Below are 18,560 nucleotides of genomic sequence, written 5' to 3' on the forward strand. Positions count from 1 at the left end.
CATACATTGCTTCTAATTCTCCCAAATGCCCTAAAATAATATTAAATATTGTTTTCCATTTTAAAATGAGTAAACTAGGACTCAGAAAAGTTAAAATATCAGTTAGTGGTGTAACCTTGACATTCAAAACCGGTTCTGCTCTTTTCCACTAAACCAAGGAAACAGTCTTCTAAAAATTTAATCAGGCTACAAACCACTCCAAACCAATATTTTGTCATGTTAATTTTTTTTTCCCCTAATTTAAAAAAGTAGTAGCTCCCTTTCACCTTTGTAGCCCTGAAGGAATTCAGGGCAATTCTTCTTAGAACCACTAGAGGACACTCATCACTAGCCTTTCCAGCTGTTTAACTTTTAAACCTCTAGAGTTCTCCCCCTATTCAGGTCCATGTTTTCACTCCTTCACTCTTCCCACTGTAAACTTCCCAGTTACACTTTAACATAGGTTTTATATTACACAGATTCCCCTAACACAGGTTTTATATTGCCATAAACATTAAAGTACCTAAAGATGAAGAACATTTTTACCGTATTAACAAAACTGAGTCATCTTAAATATGTAACTAAGTAAATATTTGAATAAAAATAGATGACCCATAAAAGAGCAGCTTCTTTTAGATGCCACTTCAGACATAAAAAGCAATCAAGTTATTATGGCAGATACATAATAGAAAACTGGAATTTATCAATTTTTTAAATCATGTACTATTTAAGACTGTTTTTAAGTCACATGGACCACGGATCAAATCCTAGCTGTAATCATGGACAAGTTACTTAATCTGTAAAACAAGTATTATCTTCATCACAAGACATTTATAAGGATTAAATGAAATAAGATACTAAAGGCATATACTTAGCATACAGTAAATGCATAATCAATAGTAATGTTACATTCTCATAGTCAGTATAGAAATATAAGCATTAGCTCATACACTTGTTATACATATGGGTAGCTTGGCAATTATCCTATCCAAAGTCAAGTCTTAGGAACACGTTGACTTAAAACAAAATGATGACTAGGATATTTGAAGCATAAAAAGTATTTTAACTAAGTTACATGAAGCTTCTTGATCTGTGTTTCCAAAAGGTTAAATGTAGATTTTTTCTCTTCCAATGTCTTTTGAAGTTCAACAGTTTTTGCTTCAAGGGCTTGTTTTTCTTCTGAGTTAATTTCTCCCTTTAACCGTGACATTCGGCGTTCCACTTGTTGAATGTAAAAATCCTGTTACAGGTTTTAAAGATAAGTTAGTAAGAAGAAACGGTTAAAACCATTTCTATAAATGCAAAAACACTGTAAATACTTTCTTATGAATTTGGCCTGATGTCACCATTTACTAAAGTCACTTTCACCCTTCAGTGATTTATAGGATGAAATCCTTCTTACTGTAAGGGAAGAAAGAGCAAACTATTCTTCAACAACCAGAGTACGTGATAGTAACACAGAACTAATCTGAAAATATAATAAAGCAGCTAGGTGGTCATTTATCATACTCCCATGATGGAACATCAGTAAATCCACTGGATTTACATGGATATGGATTTTTTGAGGGTACATTTTCTAAGGAGTACAAAAAAAGAATCACAAATTGTTAGCCATGAAAGTCTCAAATATGATGAACTTCTAAAGAATTATTCTGAAAATTATACTTTAGAGTCTAATTTTGAGAAACTAAGAACACATTAGATGGGGAAATTAAGACATAGAGAGGGAGGACATTAAGAAATTAACATGAGACAGAATATATAAATAGAACAAAAAAGGAAAAAAATTTAAAACATTTTTTGGTCTAGGGTTGGGGGTGGGGATGCCGATGTTTGCACAACATACAGTCATAGGGGTTTGGGGTTTTGTTTATTTGTTTGTTTGGTCACGCTGTGTGGCATGTGGGATCTTAGTGCCCTAACCAGGGATTGAACCCGCACCCCCTGCAGTGGAAGCGTGGAGTCTTAACCACTGGACTGACAAGGAATTCCCAACATACAGTTTTTCTAGGTTTCAGACATCCCATTCCTTGTTTTGTTTTACTCCAGGTCCAGTTGCTCCAGGTTCCTTTAAAGCATGGTCTCCCTCACTAGAGCTGTCGATCCTCTTCTCTATTTATTTCAGATCAAGAAAAAAAAATAGCTTTTAAGGCCCCCTCACCCTTCGCTGACCTAACATGATATCCCATCTTCAGCATCTGTCTATCCCCCCACCCCAAGAGTTCTTAGAAATCTTTGTTTTCTTAGGACACTGCAGTATCTTGACCATCACAATTATAACAAATCAATATGAAGACATTCATAAGAGTAACATCTACCTGATTGTACATAATTTCTTGCTGCTGTAAGGTTTCAAAGTCCAGTTTATGTAACTGATGGTTGAGGTGCTTTAGAGAAGAACGTGTTCCTTCAATTTCAGATACAACAGCTTTTTCTTTCATTGTCTCAGTCTGTAATTCCTGAACTTTCTTAAATAGCACATCCTTCACTATGTTCAACTGAACTTCTACTTCCTGATAATAAGAATAACAATGATTAATGAAATATAATACCTTGTAATGTTTTATTGCATGAATATTATAATTTGGGGGTCATAAATGAACCCTCATTTTAGCCCTTAAGAATATAAAGCCCTTCCCACAGTTTCAACAAATCCCCAACATTGCTTGTAGTCTAGTCTAGTAGACTAGAATAGTAGTTTTCTATTCCTGTGTCATGCACCTTGATCTGTCATCTTAATTCTATCCTATGTCACCTTAGCCTTAGAATTTGACCATTCCACTGGTCTCCTTAGAACATAAAATATACTGAAGACACACAGCTTCTAAGCTCACAAAGTTTACTAAAGTATTGAGAGTGTTAAGGGAAGAAATCTCCCACCTTCTTTTTGGTACTATCCAGTGGTGAGCAGATAAATTTTAACCATCAGCTTTCTAGTAGATGGGAGGTTACAGGGAAGAGGCTGATTTCTATGATTATTTTATTCCCACTATGGCCAGTTTCAAGCTACTAACATGATTCCTCTAAATGCAGAGCTAGGAAGAGATATGCCATAGCAGACCATTATGTAGTATATCTACTAGACAGATATAACAGATGTTAATAGTCTTAAGTAACCTTAAAAGCATAGATAACAGTAAAATGCAGTAAAATAATTTGGAAGTGATATGTGCTGAGTACATATTACTTTTATTTTTAATATAATTTATTTAATTGTAAGTCTATATAATTTGATTTTTAATAGTAGCTATGTTTAGCATTTGACTTTAAAAATTCCAGAAAATTTAACTATCAGCTCTTGTGAGCTGGTGAGAGCTGGCCCCAACACACTACTGGCACTATCATTATCCCTTACTCACACCTTGCCTGCAGCTGACTTCCCTACATGTGCAGCCCTCTAGCAAATAGAAACTGGTACCCCATTCCCACTTCTCCTTTCTCAGGAGGCAGGTCCGTCTTGATCTCACAGTGCCACATCAATATATTCTAGGTTTCAAACAGATCTCCCATGCCAAGATCTATTGAAAGCTCTCATTTTAAAATGTTGAAATAATTTCCCTCTGTGTTCTTATACCCAGATAAGCATATTTCCCTTTGGCATCCAATGAACCTCAATATGAAACAAAAGAAGTCTGTGACTGGCACATTTAAATTTTCACAAATCAAGAAATATCTGATATAACCTTATAAAATGCATTCTTTTTCATATAATAGACAATTTTCACTGGGTTTAAGACCTTCTGAGACTGCTTGGCAGAGTTTTAAAGTCAGTGCTTGGTGGTGAATAACAGCAAAATATATAGAGTTGAGATTTTTTTCAAACAAACAAAAACCCCCAATAACCACAAAAAACAAGATTATGAACCCAGCCCTGCTACAGCACAATCAGTACACATGCTGCCAATCTTATTGTTTTCTAATTCAGCTAATTTCTTTAAAAATATCACTAGTTTTTAATTATGTCTTCAGAAGGTGTATTTCATACAAACTTCAGTCTTTACAGACTTCAAATAAGTTCTAATACTATCCCGTTCCATGTACTACAGAAAATCATGCTCTTAGGGGAAAAAAATCCACAACTTTTTTTTTTTAATAATGTTGTATGATTTGGACTCAAATACCACTCAGGTCAAGACTGTTGCATGACTTCGCTACTCAGGAATTTTAAACATACAACAGCACACTGAGGAAGCTAGATTCTATCCAAATACAAATGAAACCATACTTCATATAGGCCTCAGCAAATGGGGGATTTTACCACCACCTTCAGCTACCCCCTCCTCTTCCCCCATCAAAAAAAAGAGTAAGGGCTTCCCTGATGGCGCAGTGGTTGAGAGTCCGCCTGCCGATGCAGGGGACACGTATTCGTGCCCCGGTCTGGGAAGATCCCACATGCCGCTGAGCGGCTGGGCCTGTGAGCCATGGCCGCTGAGCCTGCGCGTCCAGAGCCTGTGCTCCGCAACGGGAGAGGCCACAACAGTGAGAGGCCCGCATACCGCAAAAAAAAAAAAGAGTAAAAGCAGAAAGTAGTGCCTACAGTGATAGGTCACACAAATAATTTTAAAGTTTTCAAAGAGGGAACGGTGAACCAGCCTTTTCCAGTTCCTTAAAAATCGGCTTTAATTCTACCAGAATGCCAAAGAGCTTAAGGTAGAAGGGGTATGCCAGTGAAGTTAGTAAAAGTGTTAGCATTTAAAAGTCTGTTTACCAATAAATGGTGCCAGACTGCAAGAGGTTAAAGAGATAGCAGATGATGAAGAAATACATGCAACGAATGTAGACCACTGGGGGAAACTTGATCACAAACAAAAAAGATGATAATCTGGTGGAAATAAGTTGTAAAACACGGGCATTTTTCAAGATGCATTTGCAATGTGAGAACATATATACAAGGACTTCCCTGGTGGCACAGTGGTTAAGAATCCACCTGCCAGTTCAGGGACACATGGGTTTGATCCCTGGTCCGGGAAGATCCCACATGCTGCGGAGCAACTAAGCCTGTGTGCCACAACTACTGAGCCTGTGCTCTAGAGCCCGTGAGCCACAACTACTGAAGCCCGTGTGCCTAGAGCCCGTGCTCCGCAGCAAGAGAAGCCACTGCAATGAGAAACCCGAGCACCGCAACGAAGAGTAGCCCCTGCTTGCAGCAACTAGAGAAAGCCTGCACGCAGCAACAAAGACCCAATGCAGCCAAAAAAAAAGTATAGGAATGGCAAACAGGGACAGAGACACAGTAGGCATTGAAAAGACATGGAATTTAAGATAGAAGGGCTATACCTCTAAAAGAAGACAAAGTTAAATGCTGAAAGTGAAACAAATGGAGAATTAGGAGCTGAAGATAAAAAGAGGTACAACAACTCAACAATCTAATTACAAATGCAATCACCCCAGAAATCAGAGCCTCGTAAAAGACCTTCTCCTCTGATCTCAAGAGTCTAATTTATTCACTATTGCTAAATTTGCTGTGATTTTTTTCTTTAATTTATTTATTTTTGGCTGCATTGGGTCTTTGTTGCAGTGTGCAGGCTTCTCATTGCGGTGGCTTCTCTTGCTGCGGAGCACCAGCTCTAGGCACGCAGGCTTCAGTAGTTGTGGCACACGGGCTTAGCTGCCCCACGGCACGTGGGATCTTCCCGGACCAGGGCTCGAACCCGTGTCCCCTGAATTGGTAGGCGGATTCTTAACCGCTATGCCACCAGGGAAACCCTACTGTGATTTTTTTTAAAAAAACAAAACTAAACTTACTTTCACACCTCTTTCTTCCTCCTTTAGCATGTCTTCCAAGTTGGTAGCTTTCTCCTCTACAGACGTAGTTTTCTCAGTTATCTGCTTTAATTTTTTTCTTACAATCTGATTATGATTTTTAATTTTGTGTAACCTATAGAGAATTTATAAGGAAAAAATAGAAAACATGTCTAAAAGATATTTAATGCAAACAAATAAGGAATAGTTTATCCTAAGATTTCTTCATATAACTTGAAAATTTCTTTTGCCATAAATCTTTTTATTATCAATGCGTATATAATAAGCCATAAAAATATTGCTCCTAAGCCTTCGTACTGAAAAACCCAGGAAAATTTTTTTAAGTTTAATAATTTAGTAGCTATAATTTTACAGTTATTTAACCAAAAAATCAAATATTCAATATTTTTTCTAGAAATAGTCAAAAACTATAAACATATTTAAATACCTTTTTTCTTACCTTGTTGTTTCTTCATTAATGTCCTTCTTTATTTTGGAAATATTTTTCCTCAGAGCTTCTAAATCACTAGAACTTCTATTCACAGTGGCTTTTAAAGTATCCAGCTATTTATTAGTTAACAGAGAGAAATTATATATTTACTCTACATCTTATAAATTAATATCATTTCTGAGAAGTTCTATTATGAACACAATAATTTCTAACTTACATCACAACCATAAACATAATAACCATGTTGCTGTAATACATATTTAACAATTTTTCTTTTTGATCTGATATTAAATTTTAAATAACTTGTAAATCCTGGCATATTATAGAGAACTACATATATGAGTTAAAAGTGCATAGAACAAAAGCTTCACAACATTGTATGTGGCAATGATTTCTTCAATATGACACCAGAGGCACAGGCAACAAAAGAAAAAGTAGACAAATTGGACTTCGTTAAATTAAAAACTTTTGTACAACAAAAACAGTAACAGAGCAAAACGGCAACCCAAAGAATGGGAGAAAATATTTGTGAATTATATATCTGGTAAGGGATTAATATCCAGAATATATAGAGAACTTCTAAAACTCAACAACAACAACAACAACAACAAAAACCCAGCCTGACTCAAAAATGGGCAAAGACCTTGAATAGATATTTCTCTAAAGAAGAGATGCAAAAGGCAAATAAGCACATGAAAAGACATGCAACATAATTAATCATTAGGGAAATGCAAATCAAAACTACAGTGAAATACTACCTCACACCAATTAATACAGCTACTATCAAAAAAACCCAAAATAACAAGTATGGACAAGGATGTGGAGAAATTGGAACATTTGTGCACTGTTAGTGGGAATGTAAAATGGTACAGCCACTGTGGAAAACAGTATGGCAGTTCCTCAAGAAATTAAAAATATAATTACCATATGATCAGCAATTCTGAAATAATTGTTCACCCATGTTCACAGCAGCATTATTCATAATAGCTAAAACATGGAAGCAACCCAAGGCCATTGACAGATGAATGGATAAGCAAAATGTGGTATATACACACAATAGAATAGTATTCAGCCTTAAAAAGGAACAAAATTTTGACATATACTGTAACAGGGATGACCCTTGAGGACATTATGCTGAGTAAAATAAGTGAAATAGGCCAGTCACAAAAAGACAAATACTTTATGATTCCATTTATATGAGGCACTTAGAGTACTCAAAATCACAGAGACAGAATGTAGAATGGTGGTTTCCAGGGGCTGGGAGGAGGGGGAAATGGGAAATTATTGTTTAATGGGTACAGAGTTTCAGCTTTACAAGAAAAGAGTTATGAAGATGGGTGATGGTGATGGTTGTAAAACATTAGGAATGTATTTAATACCACTGTATACCTGAAAACAGTTAAGATGGTAAATGTGTGTTATATTACATGTATTTCACCACAATAAAAAAATTTTGAGGAAAAAGAAGTACTCTTATATGCTACAGCTTGTATGAACCTTGAAAGCATTGTGTAAGTAAAATAATCATGACACAAAATGCACCATATTGTATGATGTCCAAAATAGGCAAATCATAGACACAAAAAGTAGATCAGGAGTTGCCAGGGCCTGGTAGGAGGGGAGAAAGGAAGGTGATTGCTAATGGGTATGGGATTTCTTTTTGAAAGACAAAAATATTCTAAAATTAGTTAGTGGTAATGGTTTCACAACTCTGTGAAATACTAAAAACCATTGAATTGTACACTTCAAAAGGGTGTATTTGATATGTGAATTCTATCTCAATAAGCAAATTATAAATGAATGAATACCTGGATTCTTTTCTGTAATTGGTTTAAACTTAAAAATTGTTGAGAATGAGCTATTAGCAGTGACATTTAATTTATGCAAGAAATTCATTTATTTTACTTTTTCAAGATCTCAATTATTCTCTTCAGACAGAAAAAAAAATCTTTCCTTCTTTATCAGGAATATAAAGTATAACAACTTATAGAATAAAATGCTCTGCAATATTACAATTTCCCACCCAAATAGCAGTAACTTCAGATAACATGGCCTCAAGGCACAAATTTCATAAAGATCCCTTTATTGCTAACTAAGGGGATTGCTAACTCTCCCTATGGAATAATCTAGTTGGCATGTATGCTCAAAAAAAGAAAAGAACAAAGCAGGAGAATTTTATTCTCTCTTAGTCTGTTTAAAGACATTATACCACTACATTGTCCCACTACCACATTGAAATATTTTCCCTTAACAAGGTAAGAAACTGAACTTCAGCAGGTAGTTCCACCTAGAATTTGAGAGTTAAAACCACCATACACATGTAGCACTGGAAGGACATTTCAAGTTACCACCGATGTCAATAATTCATCTTCACATTTGCTCATTTGCCGGTTATCTTATAATTATGATTTCCAGCCTAGACCCTTCAGGAGCCTTTTGCCTTGGGTCACTTACAGAACACTATGTGTGACAGTCAAGTTAGTCACTGCACAACTCCAGGGGGAGCCCTTCACACCACCTGTGATGTGAATGACAGCCCCCTGTTGCCTTCATCCAAGCAAGGTCTCATTAGAGTATCCTAAAAGTGCCACAACATGAAGGGATGTAACAAAAAGAACTAGAAGGCAGTTTCTTAATCAAAGGAAAGGCTTTATGCTTATTTGTATAGTAATTTGTTATAAACACACAAACCAGTCTTTTTAGTTGACATACCTCTTCCTTCAGCTGAATTCTCTTAGTTTCATGACATTGATATTCCGTTCTACATTTTAAAACTTTACGATCAGCAACAGAAATTTTTTTCTCATACTCTGTGTTATTCCCAATCTCACTTTCCAAAAACTTGATCTTTTCTTTAACCAAATTTTCTTTTTCTCTCATTTCCTGTTTTATCTTTGCTAGTGCCTAGGATTTAAAATACATGTTAAATATATATTTAATATAACAAACAAAACTAAAACTAAAAGGAATTTAGTTTTTCTATAGCATTTATTTTACCAAAACTTAAGAAAATGTTTTTTAAAGACAGACTAATTTATATGAATAAAATAAAATATTAATATGCCACACACTAATATCTATAAGCTCATTTTTTAAAGATCTCTGTATTTTATTTCATCCATCTGGTACTTTGCTAAAGGGATGAAAAAAATGTCAATTTTTCATCAACAAAAGGTGACATGTAAAAAATATAACAGTATTGAATAGTTTTCACATGGAAAGTTGGATTTCAATGAAATTTTCCAAATATTTCACAAGACCAGTTTCTTTCATTTTTTGAGAATTTTATTTTTGTTATTGGTTTCTGTAAGAATGTCTTCACGCAGGCTTTTTGCTAGTCTTGGGGATACAAAATAACTAGAATATACAACGTAGTAACTGAGGTATGGACAAAGTATTAATACTATGGGAGCAAAGAGATAATGAAATCTACCCAAAAGAAATCATTAAAAGGCTTTACCTAAGAGCCTTCATTTGAACCGGGCCTAAAAAGATAAATGGGGGGCTTCCCTGGTGGCGCAGTGGTTGAGAATCTGCCTGCCGATGCAGGGCACACAGGTTCGTGCCCCGGTCCGGGAAGATCCCACATGCCACGGAGCGGCTAGGCCCGTGAGCCACGGCCACTGAGCCCATGTGTCCGGAGCCTGTGCTCCGCAACGGGAGAGGCCACAACAGTGAGAGGCCCCCGTATCGCAAAAAAAAAGATAAATGGGGATGCATAAATACTCTAACATGGTTAAGGTGCAGGGTGGGAGGACGGGTATGGAATGGGGACATAATAAGAAAGGTTGGAGACAGATGATAGGGTTTAGGCTGGAAAGGTAGAGGTTAAGGCCAAATGGTGAAGAATTCAATTTTTCAATTGCCATGTTAAAGAGGGTCAGCTTTTAAGCAACATGGAATAAAGATTTTAGAGCTGGGGAATAAAAAGATCATATGTGGTTTTCACGGGTGATTCTGATGGCAATATGTTAACTGAATTGGAGGGAGAAGGAAAATTTACCCTAAAATATATTTCTTCCAATTTTTCTGAAATAGGGTCCCATCAAACAACTAATCCCAGGAGATTGGGTCAGGGGAGAGTATGTGTTCTAAAATCAGTAAGTTTTAGAAATGCTGCATGTAATATTGTACATAGTAGCATATTAAATCAATATATATCTGAGATTTACTGCATTTTAAAAAACATTTTAAATTTGTTTAATCTAGTATTCCCATCTATATAACAATTAACATTCTATAATTGTAACATTCCATCTATCTACTATGTTCATTCAACCTTAGGAGGTCAAAACTTCCTAAGTTTATATGTGTCAAATGATTATTCTAGAATTTCTTGCCTTATATTAATTTTTCTACCACTTAATCAGATGTTTTAATTCCTACTTCAGCGTTCACATTTTTTAACAGGGCAATCTATTCACAGTTAAGTTTTCATACAGGTGATGCCACAGAAATCAGAAATACCACAAATTGAGAGCCAGCTGTTAAACACTTAGAAGCATCCCACTACCTATGGAACAATTTCTTGTTTCCCTTCCTAGTCTTTTTCAATACATACAGCCAGGAAATGTCACCCCATAAATAAGGAACCACTGAGGATATGACCAGAGAGCTACAAGCTGTGGATTCCGCCAAATCAGCAGGCTGAGTCAATTTAGCTGCAGGGTTGTATGAGAATTTGATTATGGATCTGCAGTCTTAGATCTGACACATTTGATTTACACAGAGGAAGCAGTCAGGACTTGATGTTTGAAAGCAGTATGAAGCCAAGAAAGAGAAACCAACATCAGCATTAAGAAATAAGAGGAACTCATAGTTAACATTGGGTCTCCCAAGTCCCTCCTTAGGGAGGTGTAGGCCATTTTGTTGACAAAATGTTGATTACTTACAGAAGTTTAAAATAAAGAAATCACATTTTACATATAAGTTACATTTAACAAGTAAACCACATCCAGATATGGATGTGGTTCCAAACTCCCTGGGAGTTCCAAACTCCCAGCGACCTGAGCTGCTTGCCAATGCCTTTCCATGGAGTATATTCAGAATGGAAGTTCGCCCATTTTCTCATCTGCCTTCTTTCCTCCTCAATTCCTTCTCCTTCCCAGCTTTCCATCATCTTCCCATTTTCACTCACTACTATTTTACCCCTTAATGATTTCCCAAAAAAGTTCTCCTGGGCTTCCCTGGTGGCGCAGGGGTTGAGAGTCTGCCTGCCGATGCAGGGGACACGGGTTCGTGCCCCGGTCTGGGAGGATCCCACGTGCCGCGGAGCAGCTGGGCCCGTGAGCCATGGCTGCTGGGCCTGTGCGTCTGGAGCCTGTGCTCCGCGACGGGAGAGGCCACAACAGTGAGAGGCCCACGTGATGCAAGAAAAAAAAAAAAAAAAAAAAAAGTTCTCCTAAATTACCTCTGAAAGTAGCAAAAGATAACACTAGGTCTGTGTTTAATCAGTGTGGTGTTCCTCCCCTTCTGAGCTTTCACCCCATCATGGGTACCTCAGTTTCAAAAGGGAAAATTTATTGCAGTCCTTCTTTTTTGGCTATCCATGAGGCTCCTTTCCCTACACCTTTGATTAGCACACAAATAGCACACATATTAAATCCAATGCACCTTGGACAACCATGTATAAGTCAGGGCATTGGTTTTACTGCAATAACATTATCTGTTGATCTTCTCTTGTCCCACATTTCAGAGATGTCAGGATCCAGTCTTTGGCATTATATCCATAAGTAAATAATCTTCATAAAATCTCATTTCTAAATGGATACAGGGTCAGCTTTGAAAAACATTTACCAAAATTATTGAATCCTGCTACAAACGTGACTTTCAAATAACAGTGTGATTTACATTTGAAATGAATGAGTTAAATACAAAAGAGATAAATACAGCTGAACGCTGCAAGGACCAAACAACTACTTTACCAAGGCACAGTTATCAATGTCTCGATCTCTCTTCTGCATCTGTTCTATTGTGTTCTCCCACTGTTGAATGAGTTCTTGCCTTTCATTATGAATCTTACGAAAATCTTGGGCTGCTTTATCCAATTCAAACTGTCAAATGAAGACCAAATAGTATTTCTGTGAATTTAAGTGCTTTTTAAACATCACTTTGACAACTAAGAAATAAAAATCTTTACTATAGGGAGGGTGGGAGGGAGGGAGACGCAAGAGGGAAGAGATATGGGAACACATGTATATGTATAACTGATTCACTTTGCTATAAAGCAGAAACTAACACACCATTGTAAAGCAATTATACCCCAATAAAGATGTTAAAAAATAAATAAATAAAAATAAATAAATAAATACATAAAAACAAAACAAAACAAAAATCTTTACTAAACCAACCTGCGCACTTAGAGTCTCTGCGAATTCATTGTCAAGTACCTTTCTTCTCTGATTACATTCCACAGTCAGTCTTTCTAATTGCAGGGTCAGTGCCTATGATGTAATTACATGCAAAAATATTCATAATTATCATTTTATTAACATAAAAGCTGTTAGCATATCTCACATTAAGTATTATATTATACATATACATATTATATTATACATATTTATTTGACATCTAAAATAACTACAAAATAATACATATATTCTTTATCTTCTAGACCCATAGTGCTGCAATGATAACACAATTCTTTCTAAAAAGACTTTTAATACTTTTTAAAGTAAATTCGAAAAAAGATTAAACAATAATTTTCCATTTAAAATTATTTTAACTAACGTATGTGGCATTAATCTATTAGAAAATAGCATGTTTCATGATACTAAAATATTACCAGATTTAATTACAAGTAGATTTTTAAGTAATGGTTATAATAATATATTAATCAATAGCACTATAGTCTCAAATCAGCAAAAACTATCTGTAACATTCAAACTATTACACAAAAGAAGTTAAAATACTTATACATAGTTCTAGTACAAAACTTTATTTTCTGAAATGCTTTTGAGAAACCTTCTCAATCAGGATTCTTAACTGGGAGTCCAGAGATCCCTAAATGGACAAAGGGCTTCAGAGGATCTGTAAAACTTGCAGCAAAATTTTGTGGATATTTGAGTATAGTCATTTATCTAGAGGCAGGATAGTTGGCTTTATTAGACCCAAAATGTTTAAGAACTACTTTAAAATTATAAGTACAATTTAGATTAAATGGTTGATATATTACAGATTCCGAGAAAATCTAACACTACAATTTATAATATCTCACCCTAATTTTATTATCATCTTGTCGTGCATACTTCTGAAGAGTGAGGGCATCACTATCTTTATGAGCCGATTCTTCCAGCCATGCCTCCAGTGCTTGCTGGTCCCAGTTCATCTGACATTTCAAACTATCCAGTTTTTGAGTAGTTTTAAATATGTAATTCTAATTTCCAAAGAGATGGGGCATGGGGAAATTACAAAACATTATTTACTGTACAAATTAAAATAAAACATGTGCTTCCCTGGTGGCGCAGTGGTTGAGAGTCCGCCTGCAGATGCAGGGTAGACGGGTTTGTGCCCCGGTCCGGGAAGATCCCACATAACGCGGAGCGGCTGGGCCCGTGAGCCATGGCCGCTGAGCCTGCGCATCCGGAGCCTGTGCTCCGCAACGGGAAAGGCCACAACAGTGAGAGGCCCGCGTACCGCAAATAAATAAATAAATAAATAAATAAATAACACTACATATTACAGGACATATTTAAAAGGAAGAAAGACATCCTGTCTCTGTCCTTGGCCAGATGTATATAAATGCCATATTTAATTGTATAACTATCATACTAATATTTTAATTATTCAGTTGTGAAATAAAGGGGAGATGATTATACAAAGTTGAGAACAGTGGTTGAGCCAAAGTTTGCTTTAAAAGGCTTCCGGGGGCTTCCCTGGTGGCGCAGTGGTTGGGGGTCCGCCTGCCGATGCAGGGGGCGCAGGTTCGTACCCAGCTCCAGGAGGATACCGTGGGCCATGGCCGCTGGGCCTGCGCGTCCAGAGCCTGTGCTCCGCGGCAGGAGGGGCCACAGCAGTGAGAGGCCTGCTTACCGCAAAAAAAAAAAAAAAGGCTTCAGGGTAGCTCCCCTAGAGCAATCTCATTAGTCACTCCACCAAAACTACCCCAAGCTGATACACAACCTTAATAAAAATAATGTACTTGATATGCTAACTCACGCCCAAGACAAGTCCCCTTCAGCCCCATTTCCAATCAGATTGCTGCGTCTAAAAGACCTCTTATATAGAAATTTTGAAAGCATGTCTAATTAAAATATACTAGTTAAGCAGATAAAAATATTTCTGTCAATGTATTCATTTAACAAATCTAGGTTCACAAGAAGAAAACAGATCAATATGCAAACACATACAAATTAATATGATGTGTATGCATATGTATACATATATGTATACATATAGAGATACAGATATATACATTTCCATAAGTATATGCATATGTAAAGATAAGAATTGAATTTGGAAAGAGCTCCCAGCCAGGTAACTAAAAACTAAGAAAGAAAAAAATAGGTTATAGTAGTTTAATATTAGAATCACCAGCTGATAATATGAAAAGTAAAAATTTTAACTGAAAAATGAAATTCAAAATCACAAGTGACTTTTTTAATGTAGCTTTTAAAAATGTAGCACTTATAAATTATGCCTAGTGTGGTATATAACAGGCAGCCGGCATGGTACTTTGCACATAGTAAGGCTCAATGACTATTTTGGTAAATGAATATTGAGAAAATAAATGTAACATTCTATCACTGTTGATTCAAATTACAGCTCCACGTCAGTTTCATTGTCCAAAAAAACAACTTAAGTGAATGTCAGGAAACTAAAGAATGCCTTTGCCATAGGGAAAAAAAAGAAAGTTTATTTGGTGAGGGATGAAGGAACAATAGCACACAATTTTAAGTAACATTTCAACACATACTTCCTTATCACTTTTCTTTTCCCGTATTGAAGTTATCTCATTTTCCAGTCGTTGCATTTCATCCTTCACTCGTCCCAGTTCTCTTTCAGCAATCATCTTAAAATGTTCTTCACTTTCAATCTCATGCTCCCTGGCTTTGCAAAGAGACTACAGAATAATATACAAGACAGAAAGACTTTTCAAATTTTAATATTATAAACTATTCATAATAATCCACTAGACAGAAAATAACAAAGTTCCCACAAAATGCTTAGATCAAGTACTATTAATTCCACTTCTCGGAAACCTACACCACATTAGACTTTGTGATTCAGTGTAGTCGGTGTTGCTTACTAGTTGTAAGAAGTCAGTTCATGGAATGTGCTAGGAAAAAATGTTGTCAGCAGTTTTCAGTTTTTATGTTGGTCTAAGGAAACTGCTGAAAACCAAAATTTATATACTGAGACTTTTAAAAGATATAATTCATTTATTTAAAAATAAAAAATGAAACTAATTAAAAATACTTAGGAAATGGTATGTTTATAAGAATTGATCACATATTCTAATTAACAGAGATAATTTTAAAGTAATTATGTAAACAGTGATCGTTATAAATATGTCCTAGAGTATATTAATATACAATGATGACTTTGTGTTAAGTTTTACTTAATAAAATCGTATTTGTTGACTACTGATCTTGTAGGGCTTCAAAGTTATCACCATTTGTATTATTTTTACATTATTAAGGCTGTTAGTGTTGAAGGAAGTTTACTGTCTTTTGTCTCTATTGTCCTACTTAATTGAGGTTTGGCTATAATGAAATACACCTACAGAAAATCTCTGTTTCTCAATTCCCCAACTCAGTGGTTTAACAACTTGAAGAAAAGATGTTGTTCCAAACTGCTTATTAGTTACTAAATCACATCAGGATACAAAAATCTTGAGATTGTTTTTAAAAGTTCATTAAATTTATAACTTTCTAATAAAACTTGTAAAAACCCATAAAACAGTTACTTACCTATATTAAGTATAAATTGGTATTAAAAACATGACTTTTTTCATTTTTAAGAATTACACACTTCTTCAAAGGAAAGTTGATGCATTTTTTGAAAAATAGTTTCAGATGGAAGTTAGTAAACTCTCCAATGCTGATTTACAGAGCTTTCTGATTTCCTGGGCATCATCAGGGAAAGAGATTCTACACATGAATAGATTGTCCATAAAACAGATGTTTACTTAATTAATCACTCTAAGTTTTAATTTTTATTATTTGTGTTAATATTTCTAAAATGCGTTGTACTGTTCCCAGTTACCTTAGTTTCCTGAATATAATTTAACTTTTCTATTACCTCAGAATCGCAATTATAAAATTCAATTCTTAAACTATGCTAAAATACCGTCGTGTCCTAAGGGCTACTGAAGTGTGTGGACTATTTACCTCCACTCAAAATGGCTCCAGGTGGTTGTGCTGAAAAATTTAAAAGTAGACAGAAACTCTATTGTGTGTTTTATTAGGTCTGCTTCCACTTAACGCCATAGTTTCTCACTGCCATCGCTGTATCCTTCTCATATAATCAGCTGACTTATATCAGACTGTTTGAATGAGGATTTCTCTTTTCAAATGAACTAATTATTCCTTGAATTTTGTGGCAGTAGAGTTCCTAAAAGTCTTTTTCCTACCTACTTTCAGGTTCAAGGTTATGTTCATAATTATTGAGTTATACGAAAGTTTCCTATAATATCTCTGAAATCAAATCATAGATGTAAATGCAATGTGAAATGTTCCATGACTACACATGATATAATCAATGTGAATTTCAACATTATTGTACCTGGGTAAATAAGAACTCTTGCTTAACATTTTTGAAGTGAGAAGTCATAGCATTAATTCGATCTTCATAGTCACGTAGCTGATCTTGAAAGCTTGACCTTTCATCCCGCAGCTTTGACAACTGTAAATAATAAACTCTATGATTAACCAAAGTCCTACTAAGTTTTTACCATATTAAAAGGATCTAAAATCAAAAGAAAATTAAATCCTCATTTACTTTACTTCTTGCAATATCCATTTAAACTTCTAAAATCTACTAATCTTTTAAATATTATAAAATAGCTCTGTGGGAAAATTAGCACCATATTAAAAGAGAATAGAAATCTCTCTCAGATTTACAGCGTTAGCAGGTCCACTGCTAAAATGCACTTTAATAAGATTCTATTCTGTAATTAAACCACAAGATAGCTAAAGTAGACAGAGCATAGCAACAAGATGTAACAAAAACCCACAGCATGAAACATAAATTTGAAAAGTAGCTGTACATGCAGCGTAATAGCTCCTCCCTGAACTCCTATTCAAAACCAACAGACTTAGGCTAAGCTTAACAGAACAGAACAGCTAACTCTCACATGCTTAAAACCTGTTTCTTAATAAATTTTGTGTGTCTTTTGAATAAGAACCCTGAGTAGAAACAAAACATTGTAAATGCAAGCAAACAAACAAACCTTTAGGAAATTATAACACACATTCTCAGGACCACTAGAGTATGTCACCCCTCGAAGCAGTATAAAAGCTCAACAACAAAAAATATGCTTCCTTAGTGTTTGGAGCTGTGGTTCCCCATGTTGGGGCTACAACCCAGGAGGTACACAACACCATCCACTAAAATGCAGAAGAAATATTTGAATTTTTAACGAAGGAAGAAAGAAAATAAATACTAATTTACTCATTTGTTATGTCCTATATTTTATTAAACTTACTAAGTACAGTTGACCCTTGAACAACCTGGGTTTGAACTGTGGTTTCACTTATATGGGGATTTTTTTTCAATAAATATAGTACCTATATTTTCATTTTACAGATCTTTAACTAAGTGTGGGGAAAAGTTTGTGTTTGCTTAGAGATCACACACAATATGGGGAATCAAAAGAACTAAGGTTTGATTCCTGATTCTATCCAAACTGTTTCAGCTTCCTGCCCTTGGGTGAATCATTTATCAATTCCCTGTTTTTGAGACAGAGATAGCAGTACTCAAATTTTCCACTGCTGGGGGTGGGGGGGCAGGTAGCACCCCCTAACCCTCACACTGTTCAAGGTCAACTGTAATAATAAATATGTATTTTTTGCTGTTTATTTCATTAATTTCAGTTTTTATTTTAATTCCCTTTTTTTTACTTTATTGTTCTTTTTTTTGGTTTGTTTTGTTTTTGCGGTATGCGGGCCTCTCACTGCCATGGCCTCTCCCGTTGTGGAGCACAGGCTCTGGACGCGCAGGCTCAGCGGCCATGGCTCTCGGGCCCAGCTGCTCCGTGGCATGTGGGATCCTCCCGGACCGGGGCACGAACCTGTGCCCCCCGCATCGGCAGGTGGACTCTCAACCACTGCGCCACCAGGGAAGCCCTATTGTTCTTTTTTAAAACTTATAAGAGGAGTTCTTAGTTTCTTTACTTTTTGTCTTACTGATTTTTATGACCTAAATATTTGTCACCCCCAAATTCATA

General features: G+C 35.7%; 1 protein-coding gene across 1 annotated transcript in view; it reads right to left on the minus strand.

The window, feature by feature from the left end:
• The window catches only part of CCDC39 (coiled-coil domain 39 molecular ruler complex subunit), a 46,634-nt gene that overhangs the window by 23,407 nt on the left and 4,667 nt on the right, over positions 1-18,560 (minus strand). Inside the window, exons 2-11 of the mRNA XM_065876218.1 lie at positions 16,898-17,017; positions 15,087-15,233; positions 13,389-13,547; positions 12,523-12,615; positions 12,097-12,225; positions 8,885-9,076; positions 6,182-6,285; positions 5,725-5,857; positions 2,298-2,492; positions 1,055-1,219 (exon numbers count right to left, since the gene is read on the minus strand). Coding sequence (XP_065732290.1) covers positions 1,055-1,219; positions 2,298-2,492; positions 5,725-5,857; positions 6,182-6,285; positions 8,885-9,076; positions 12,097-12,225; positions 12,523-12,615; positions 13,389-13,547; positions 15,087-15,233; positions 16,898-17,017 — 1,437 coding nt within the window. The remainder of the gene's footprint in view (positions 1-1,054; positions 1,220-2,297; positions 2,493-5,724; positions 5,858-6,181; positions 6,286-8,884; positions 9,077-12,096; positions 12,226-12,522; positions 12,616-13,388; positions 13,548-15,086; positions 15,234-16,897; positions 17,018-18,560) is intronic.

Source organism: Phocoena phocoena, chromosome 4, assembly GCF_963924675.1.
Source record: "Phocoena phocoena chromosome 4, mPhoPho1.1, whole genome shotgun sequence".
Classification (NCBI taxonomy): Eukaryota; Metazoa; Chordata; class Mammalia; order Artiodactyla; family Phocoenidae; genus Phocoena; species Phocoena phocoena.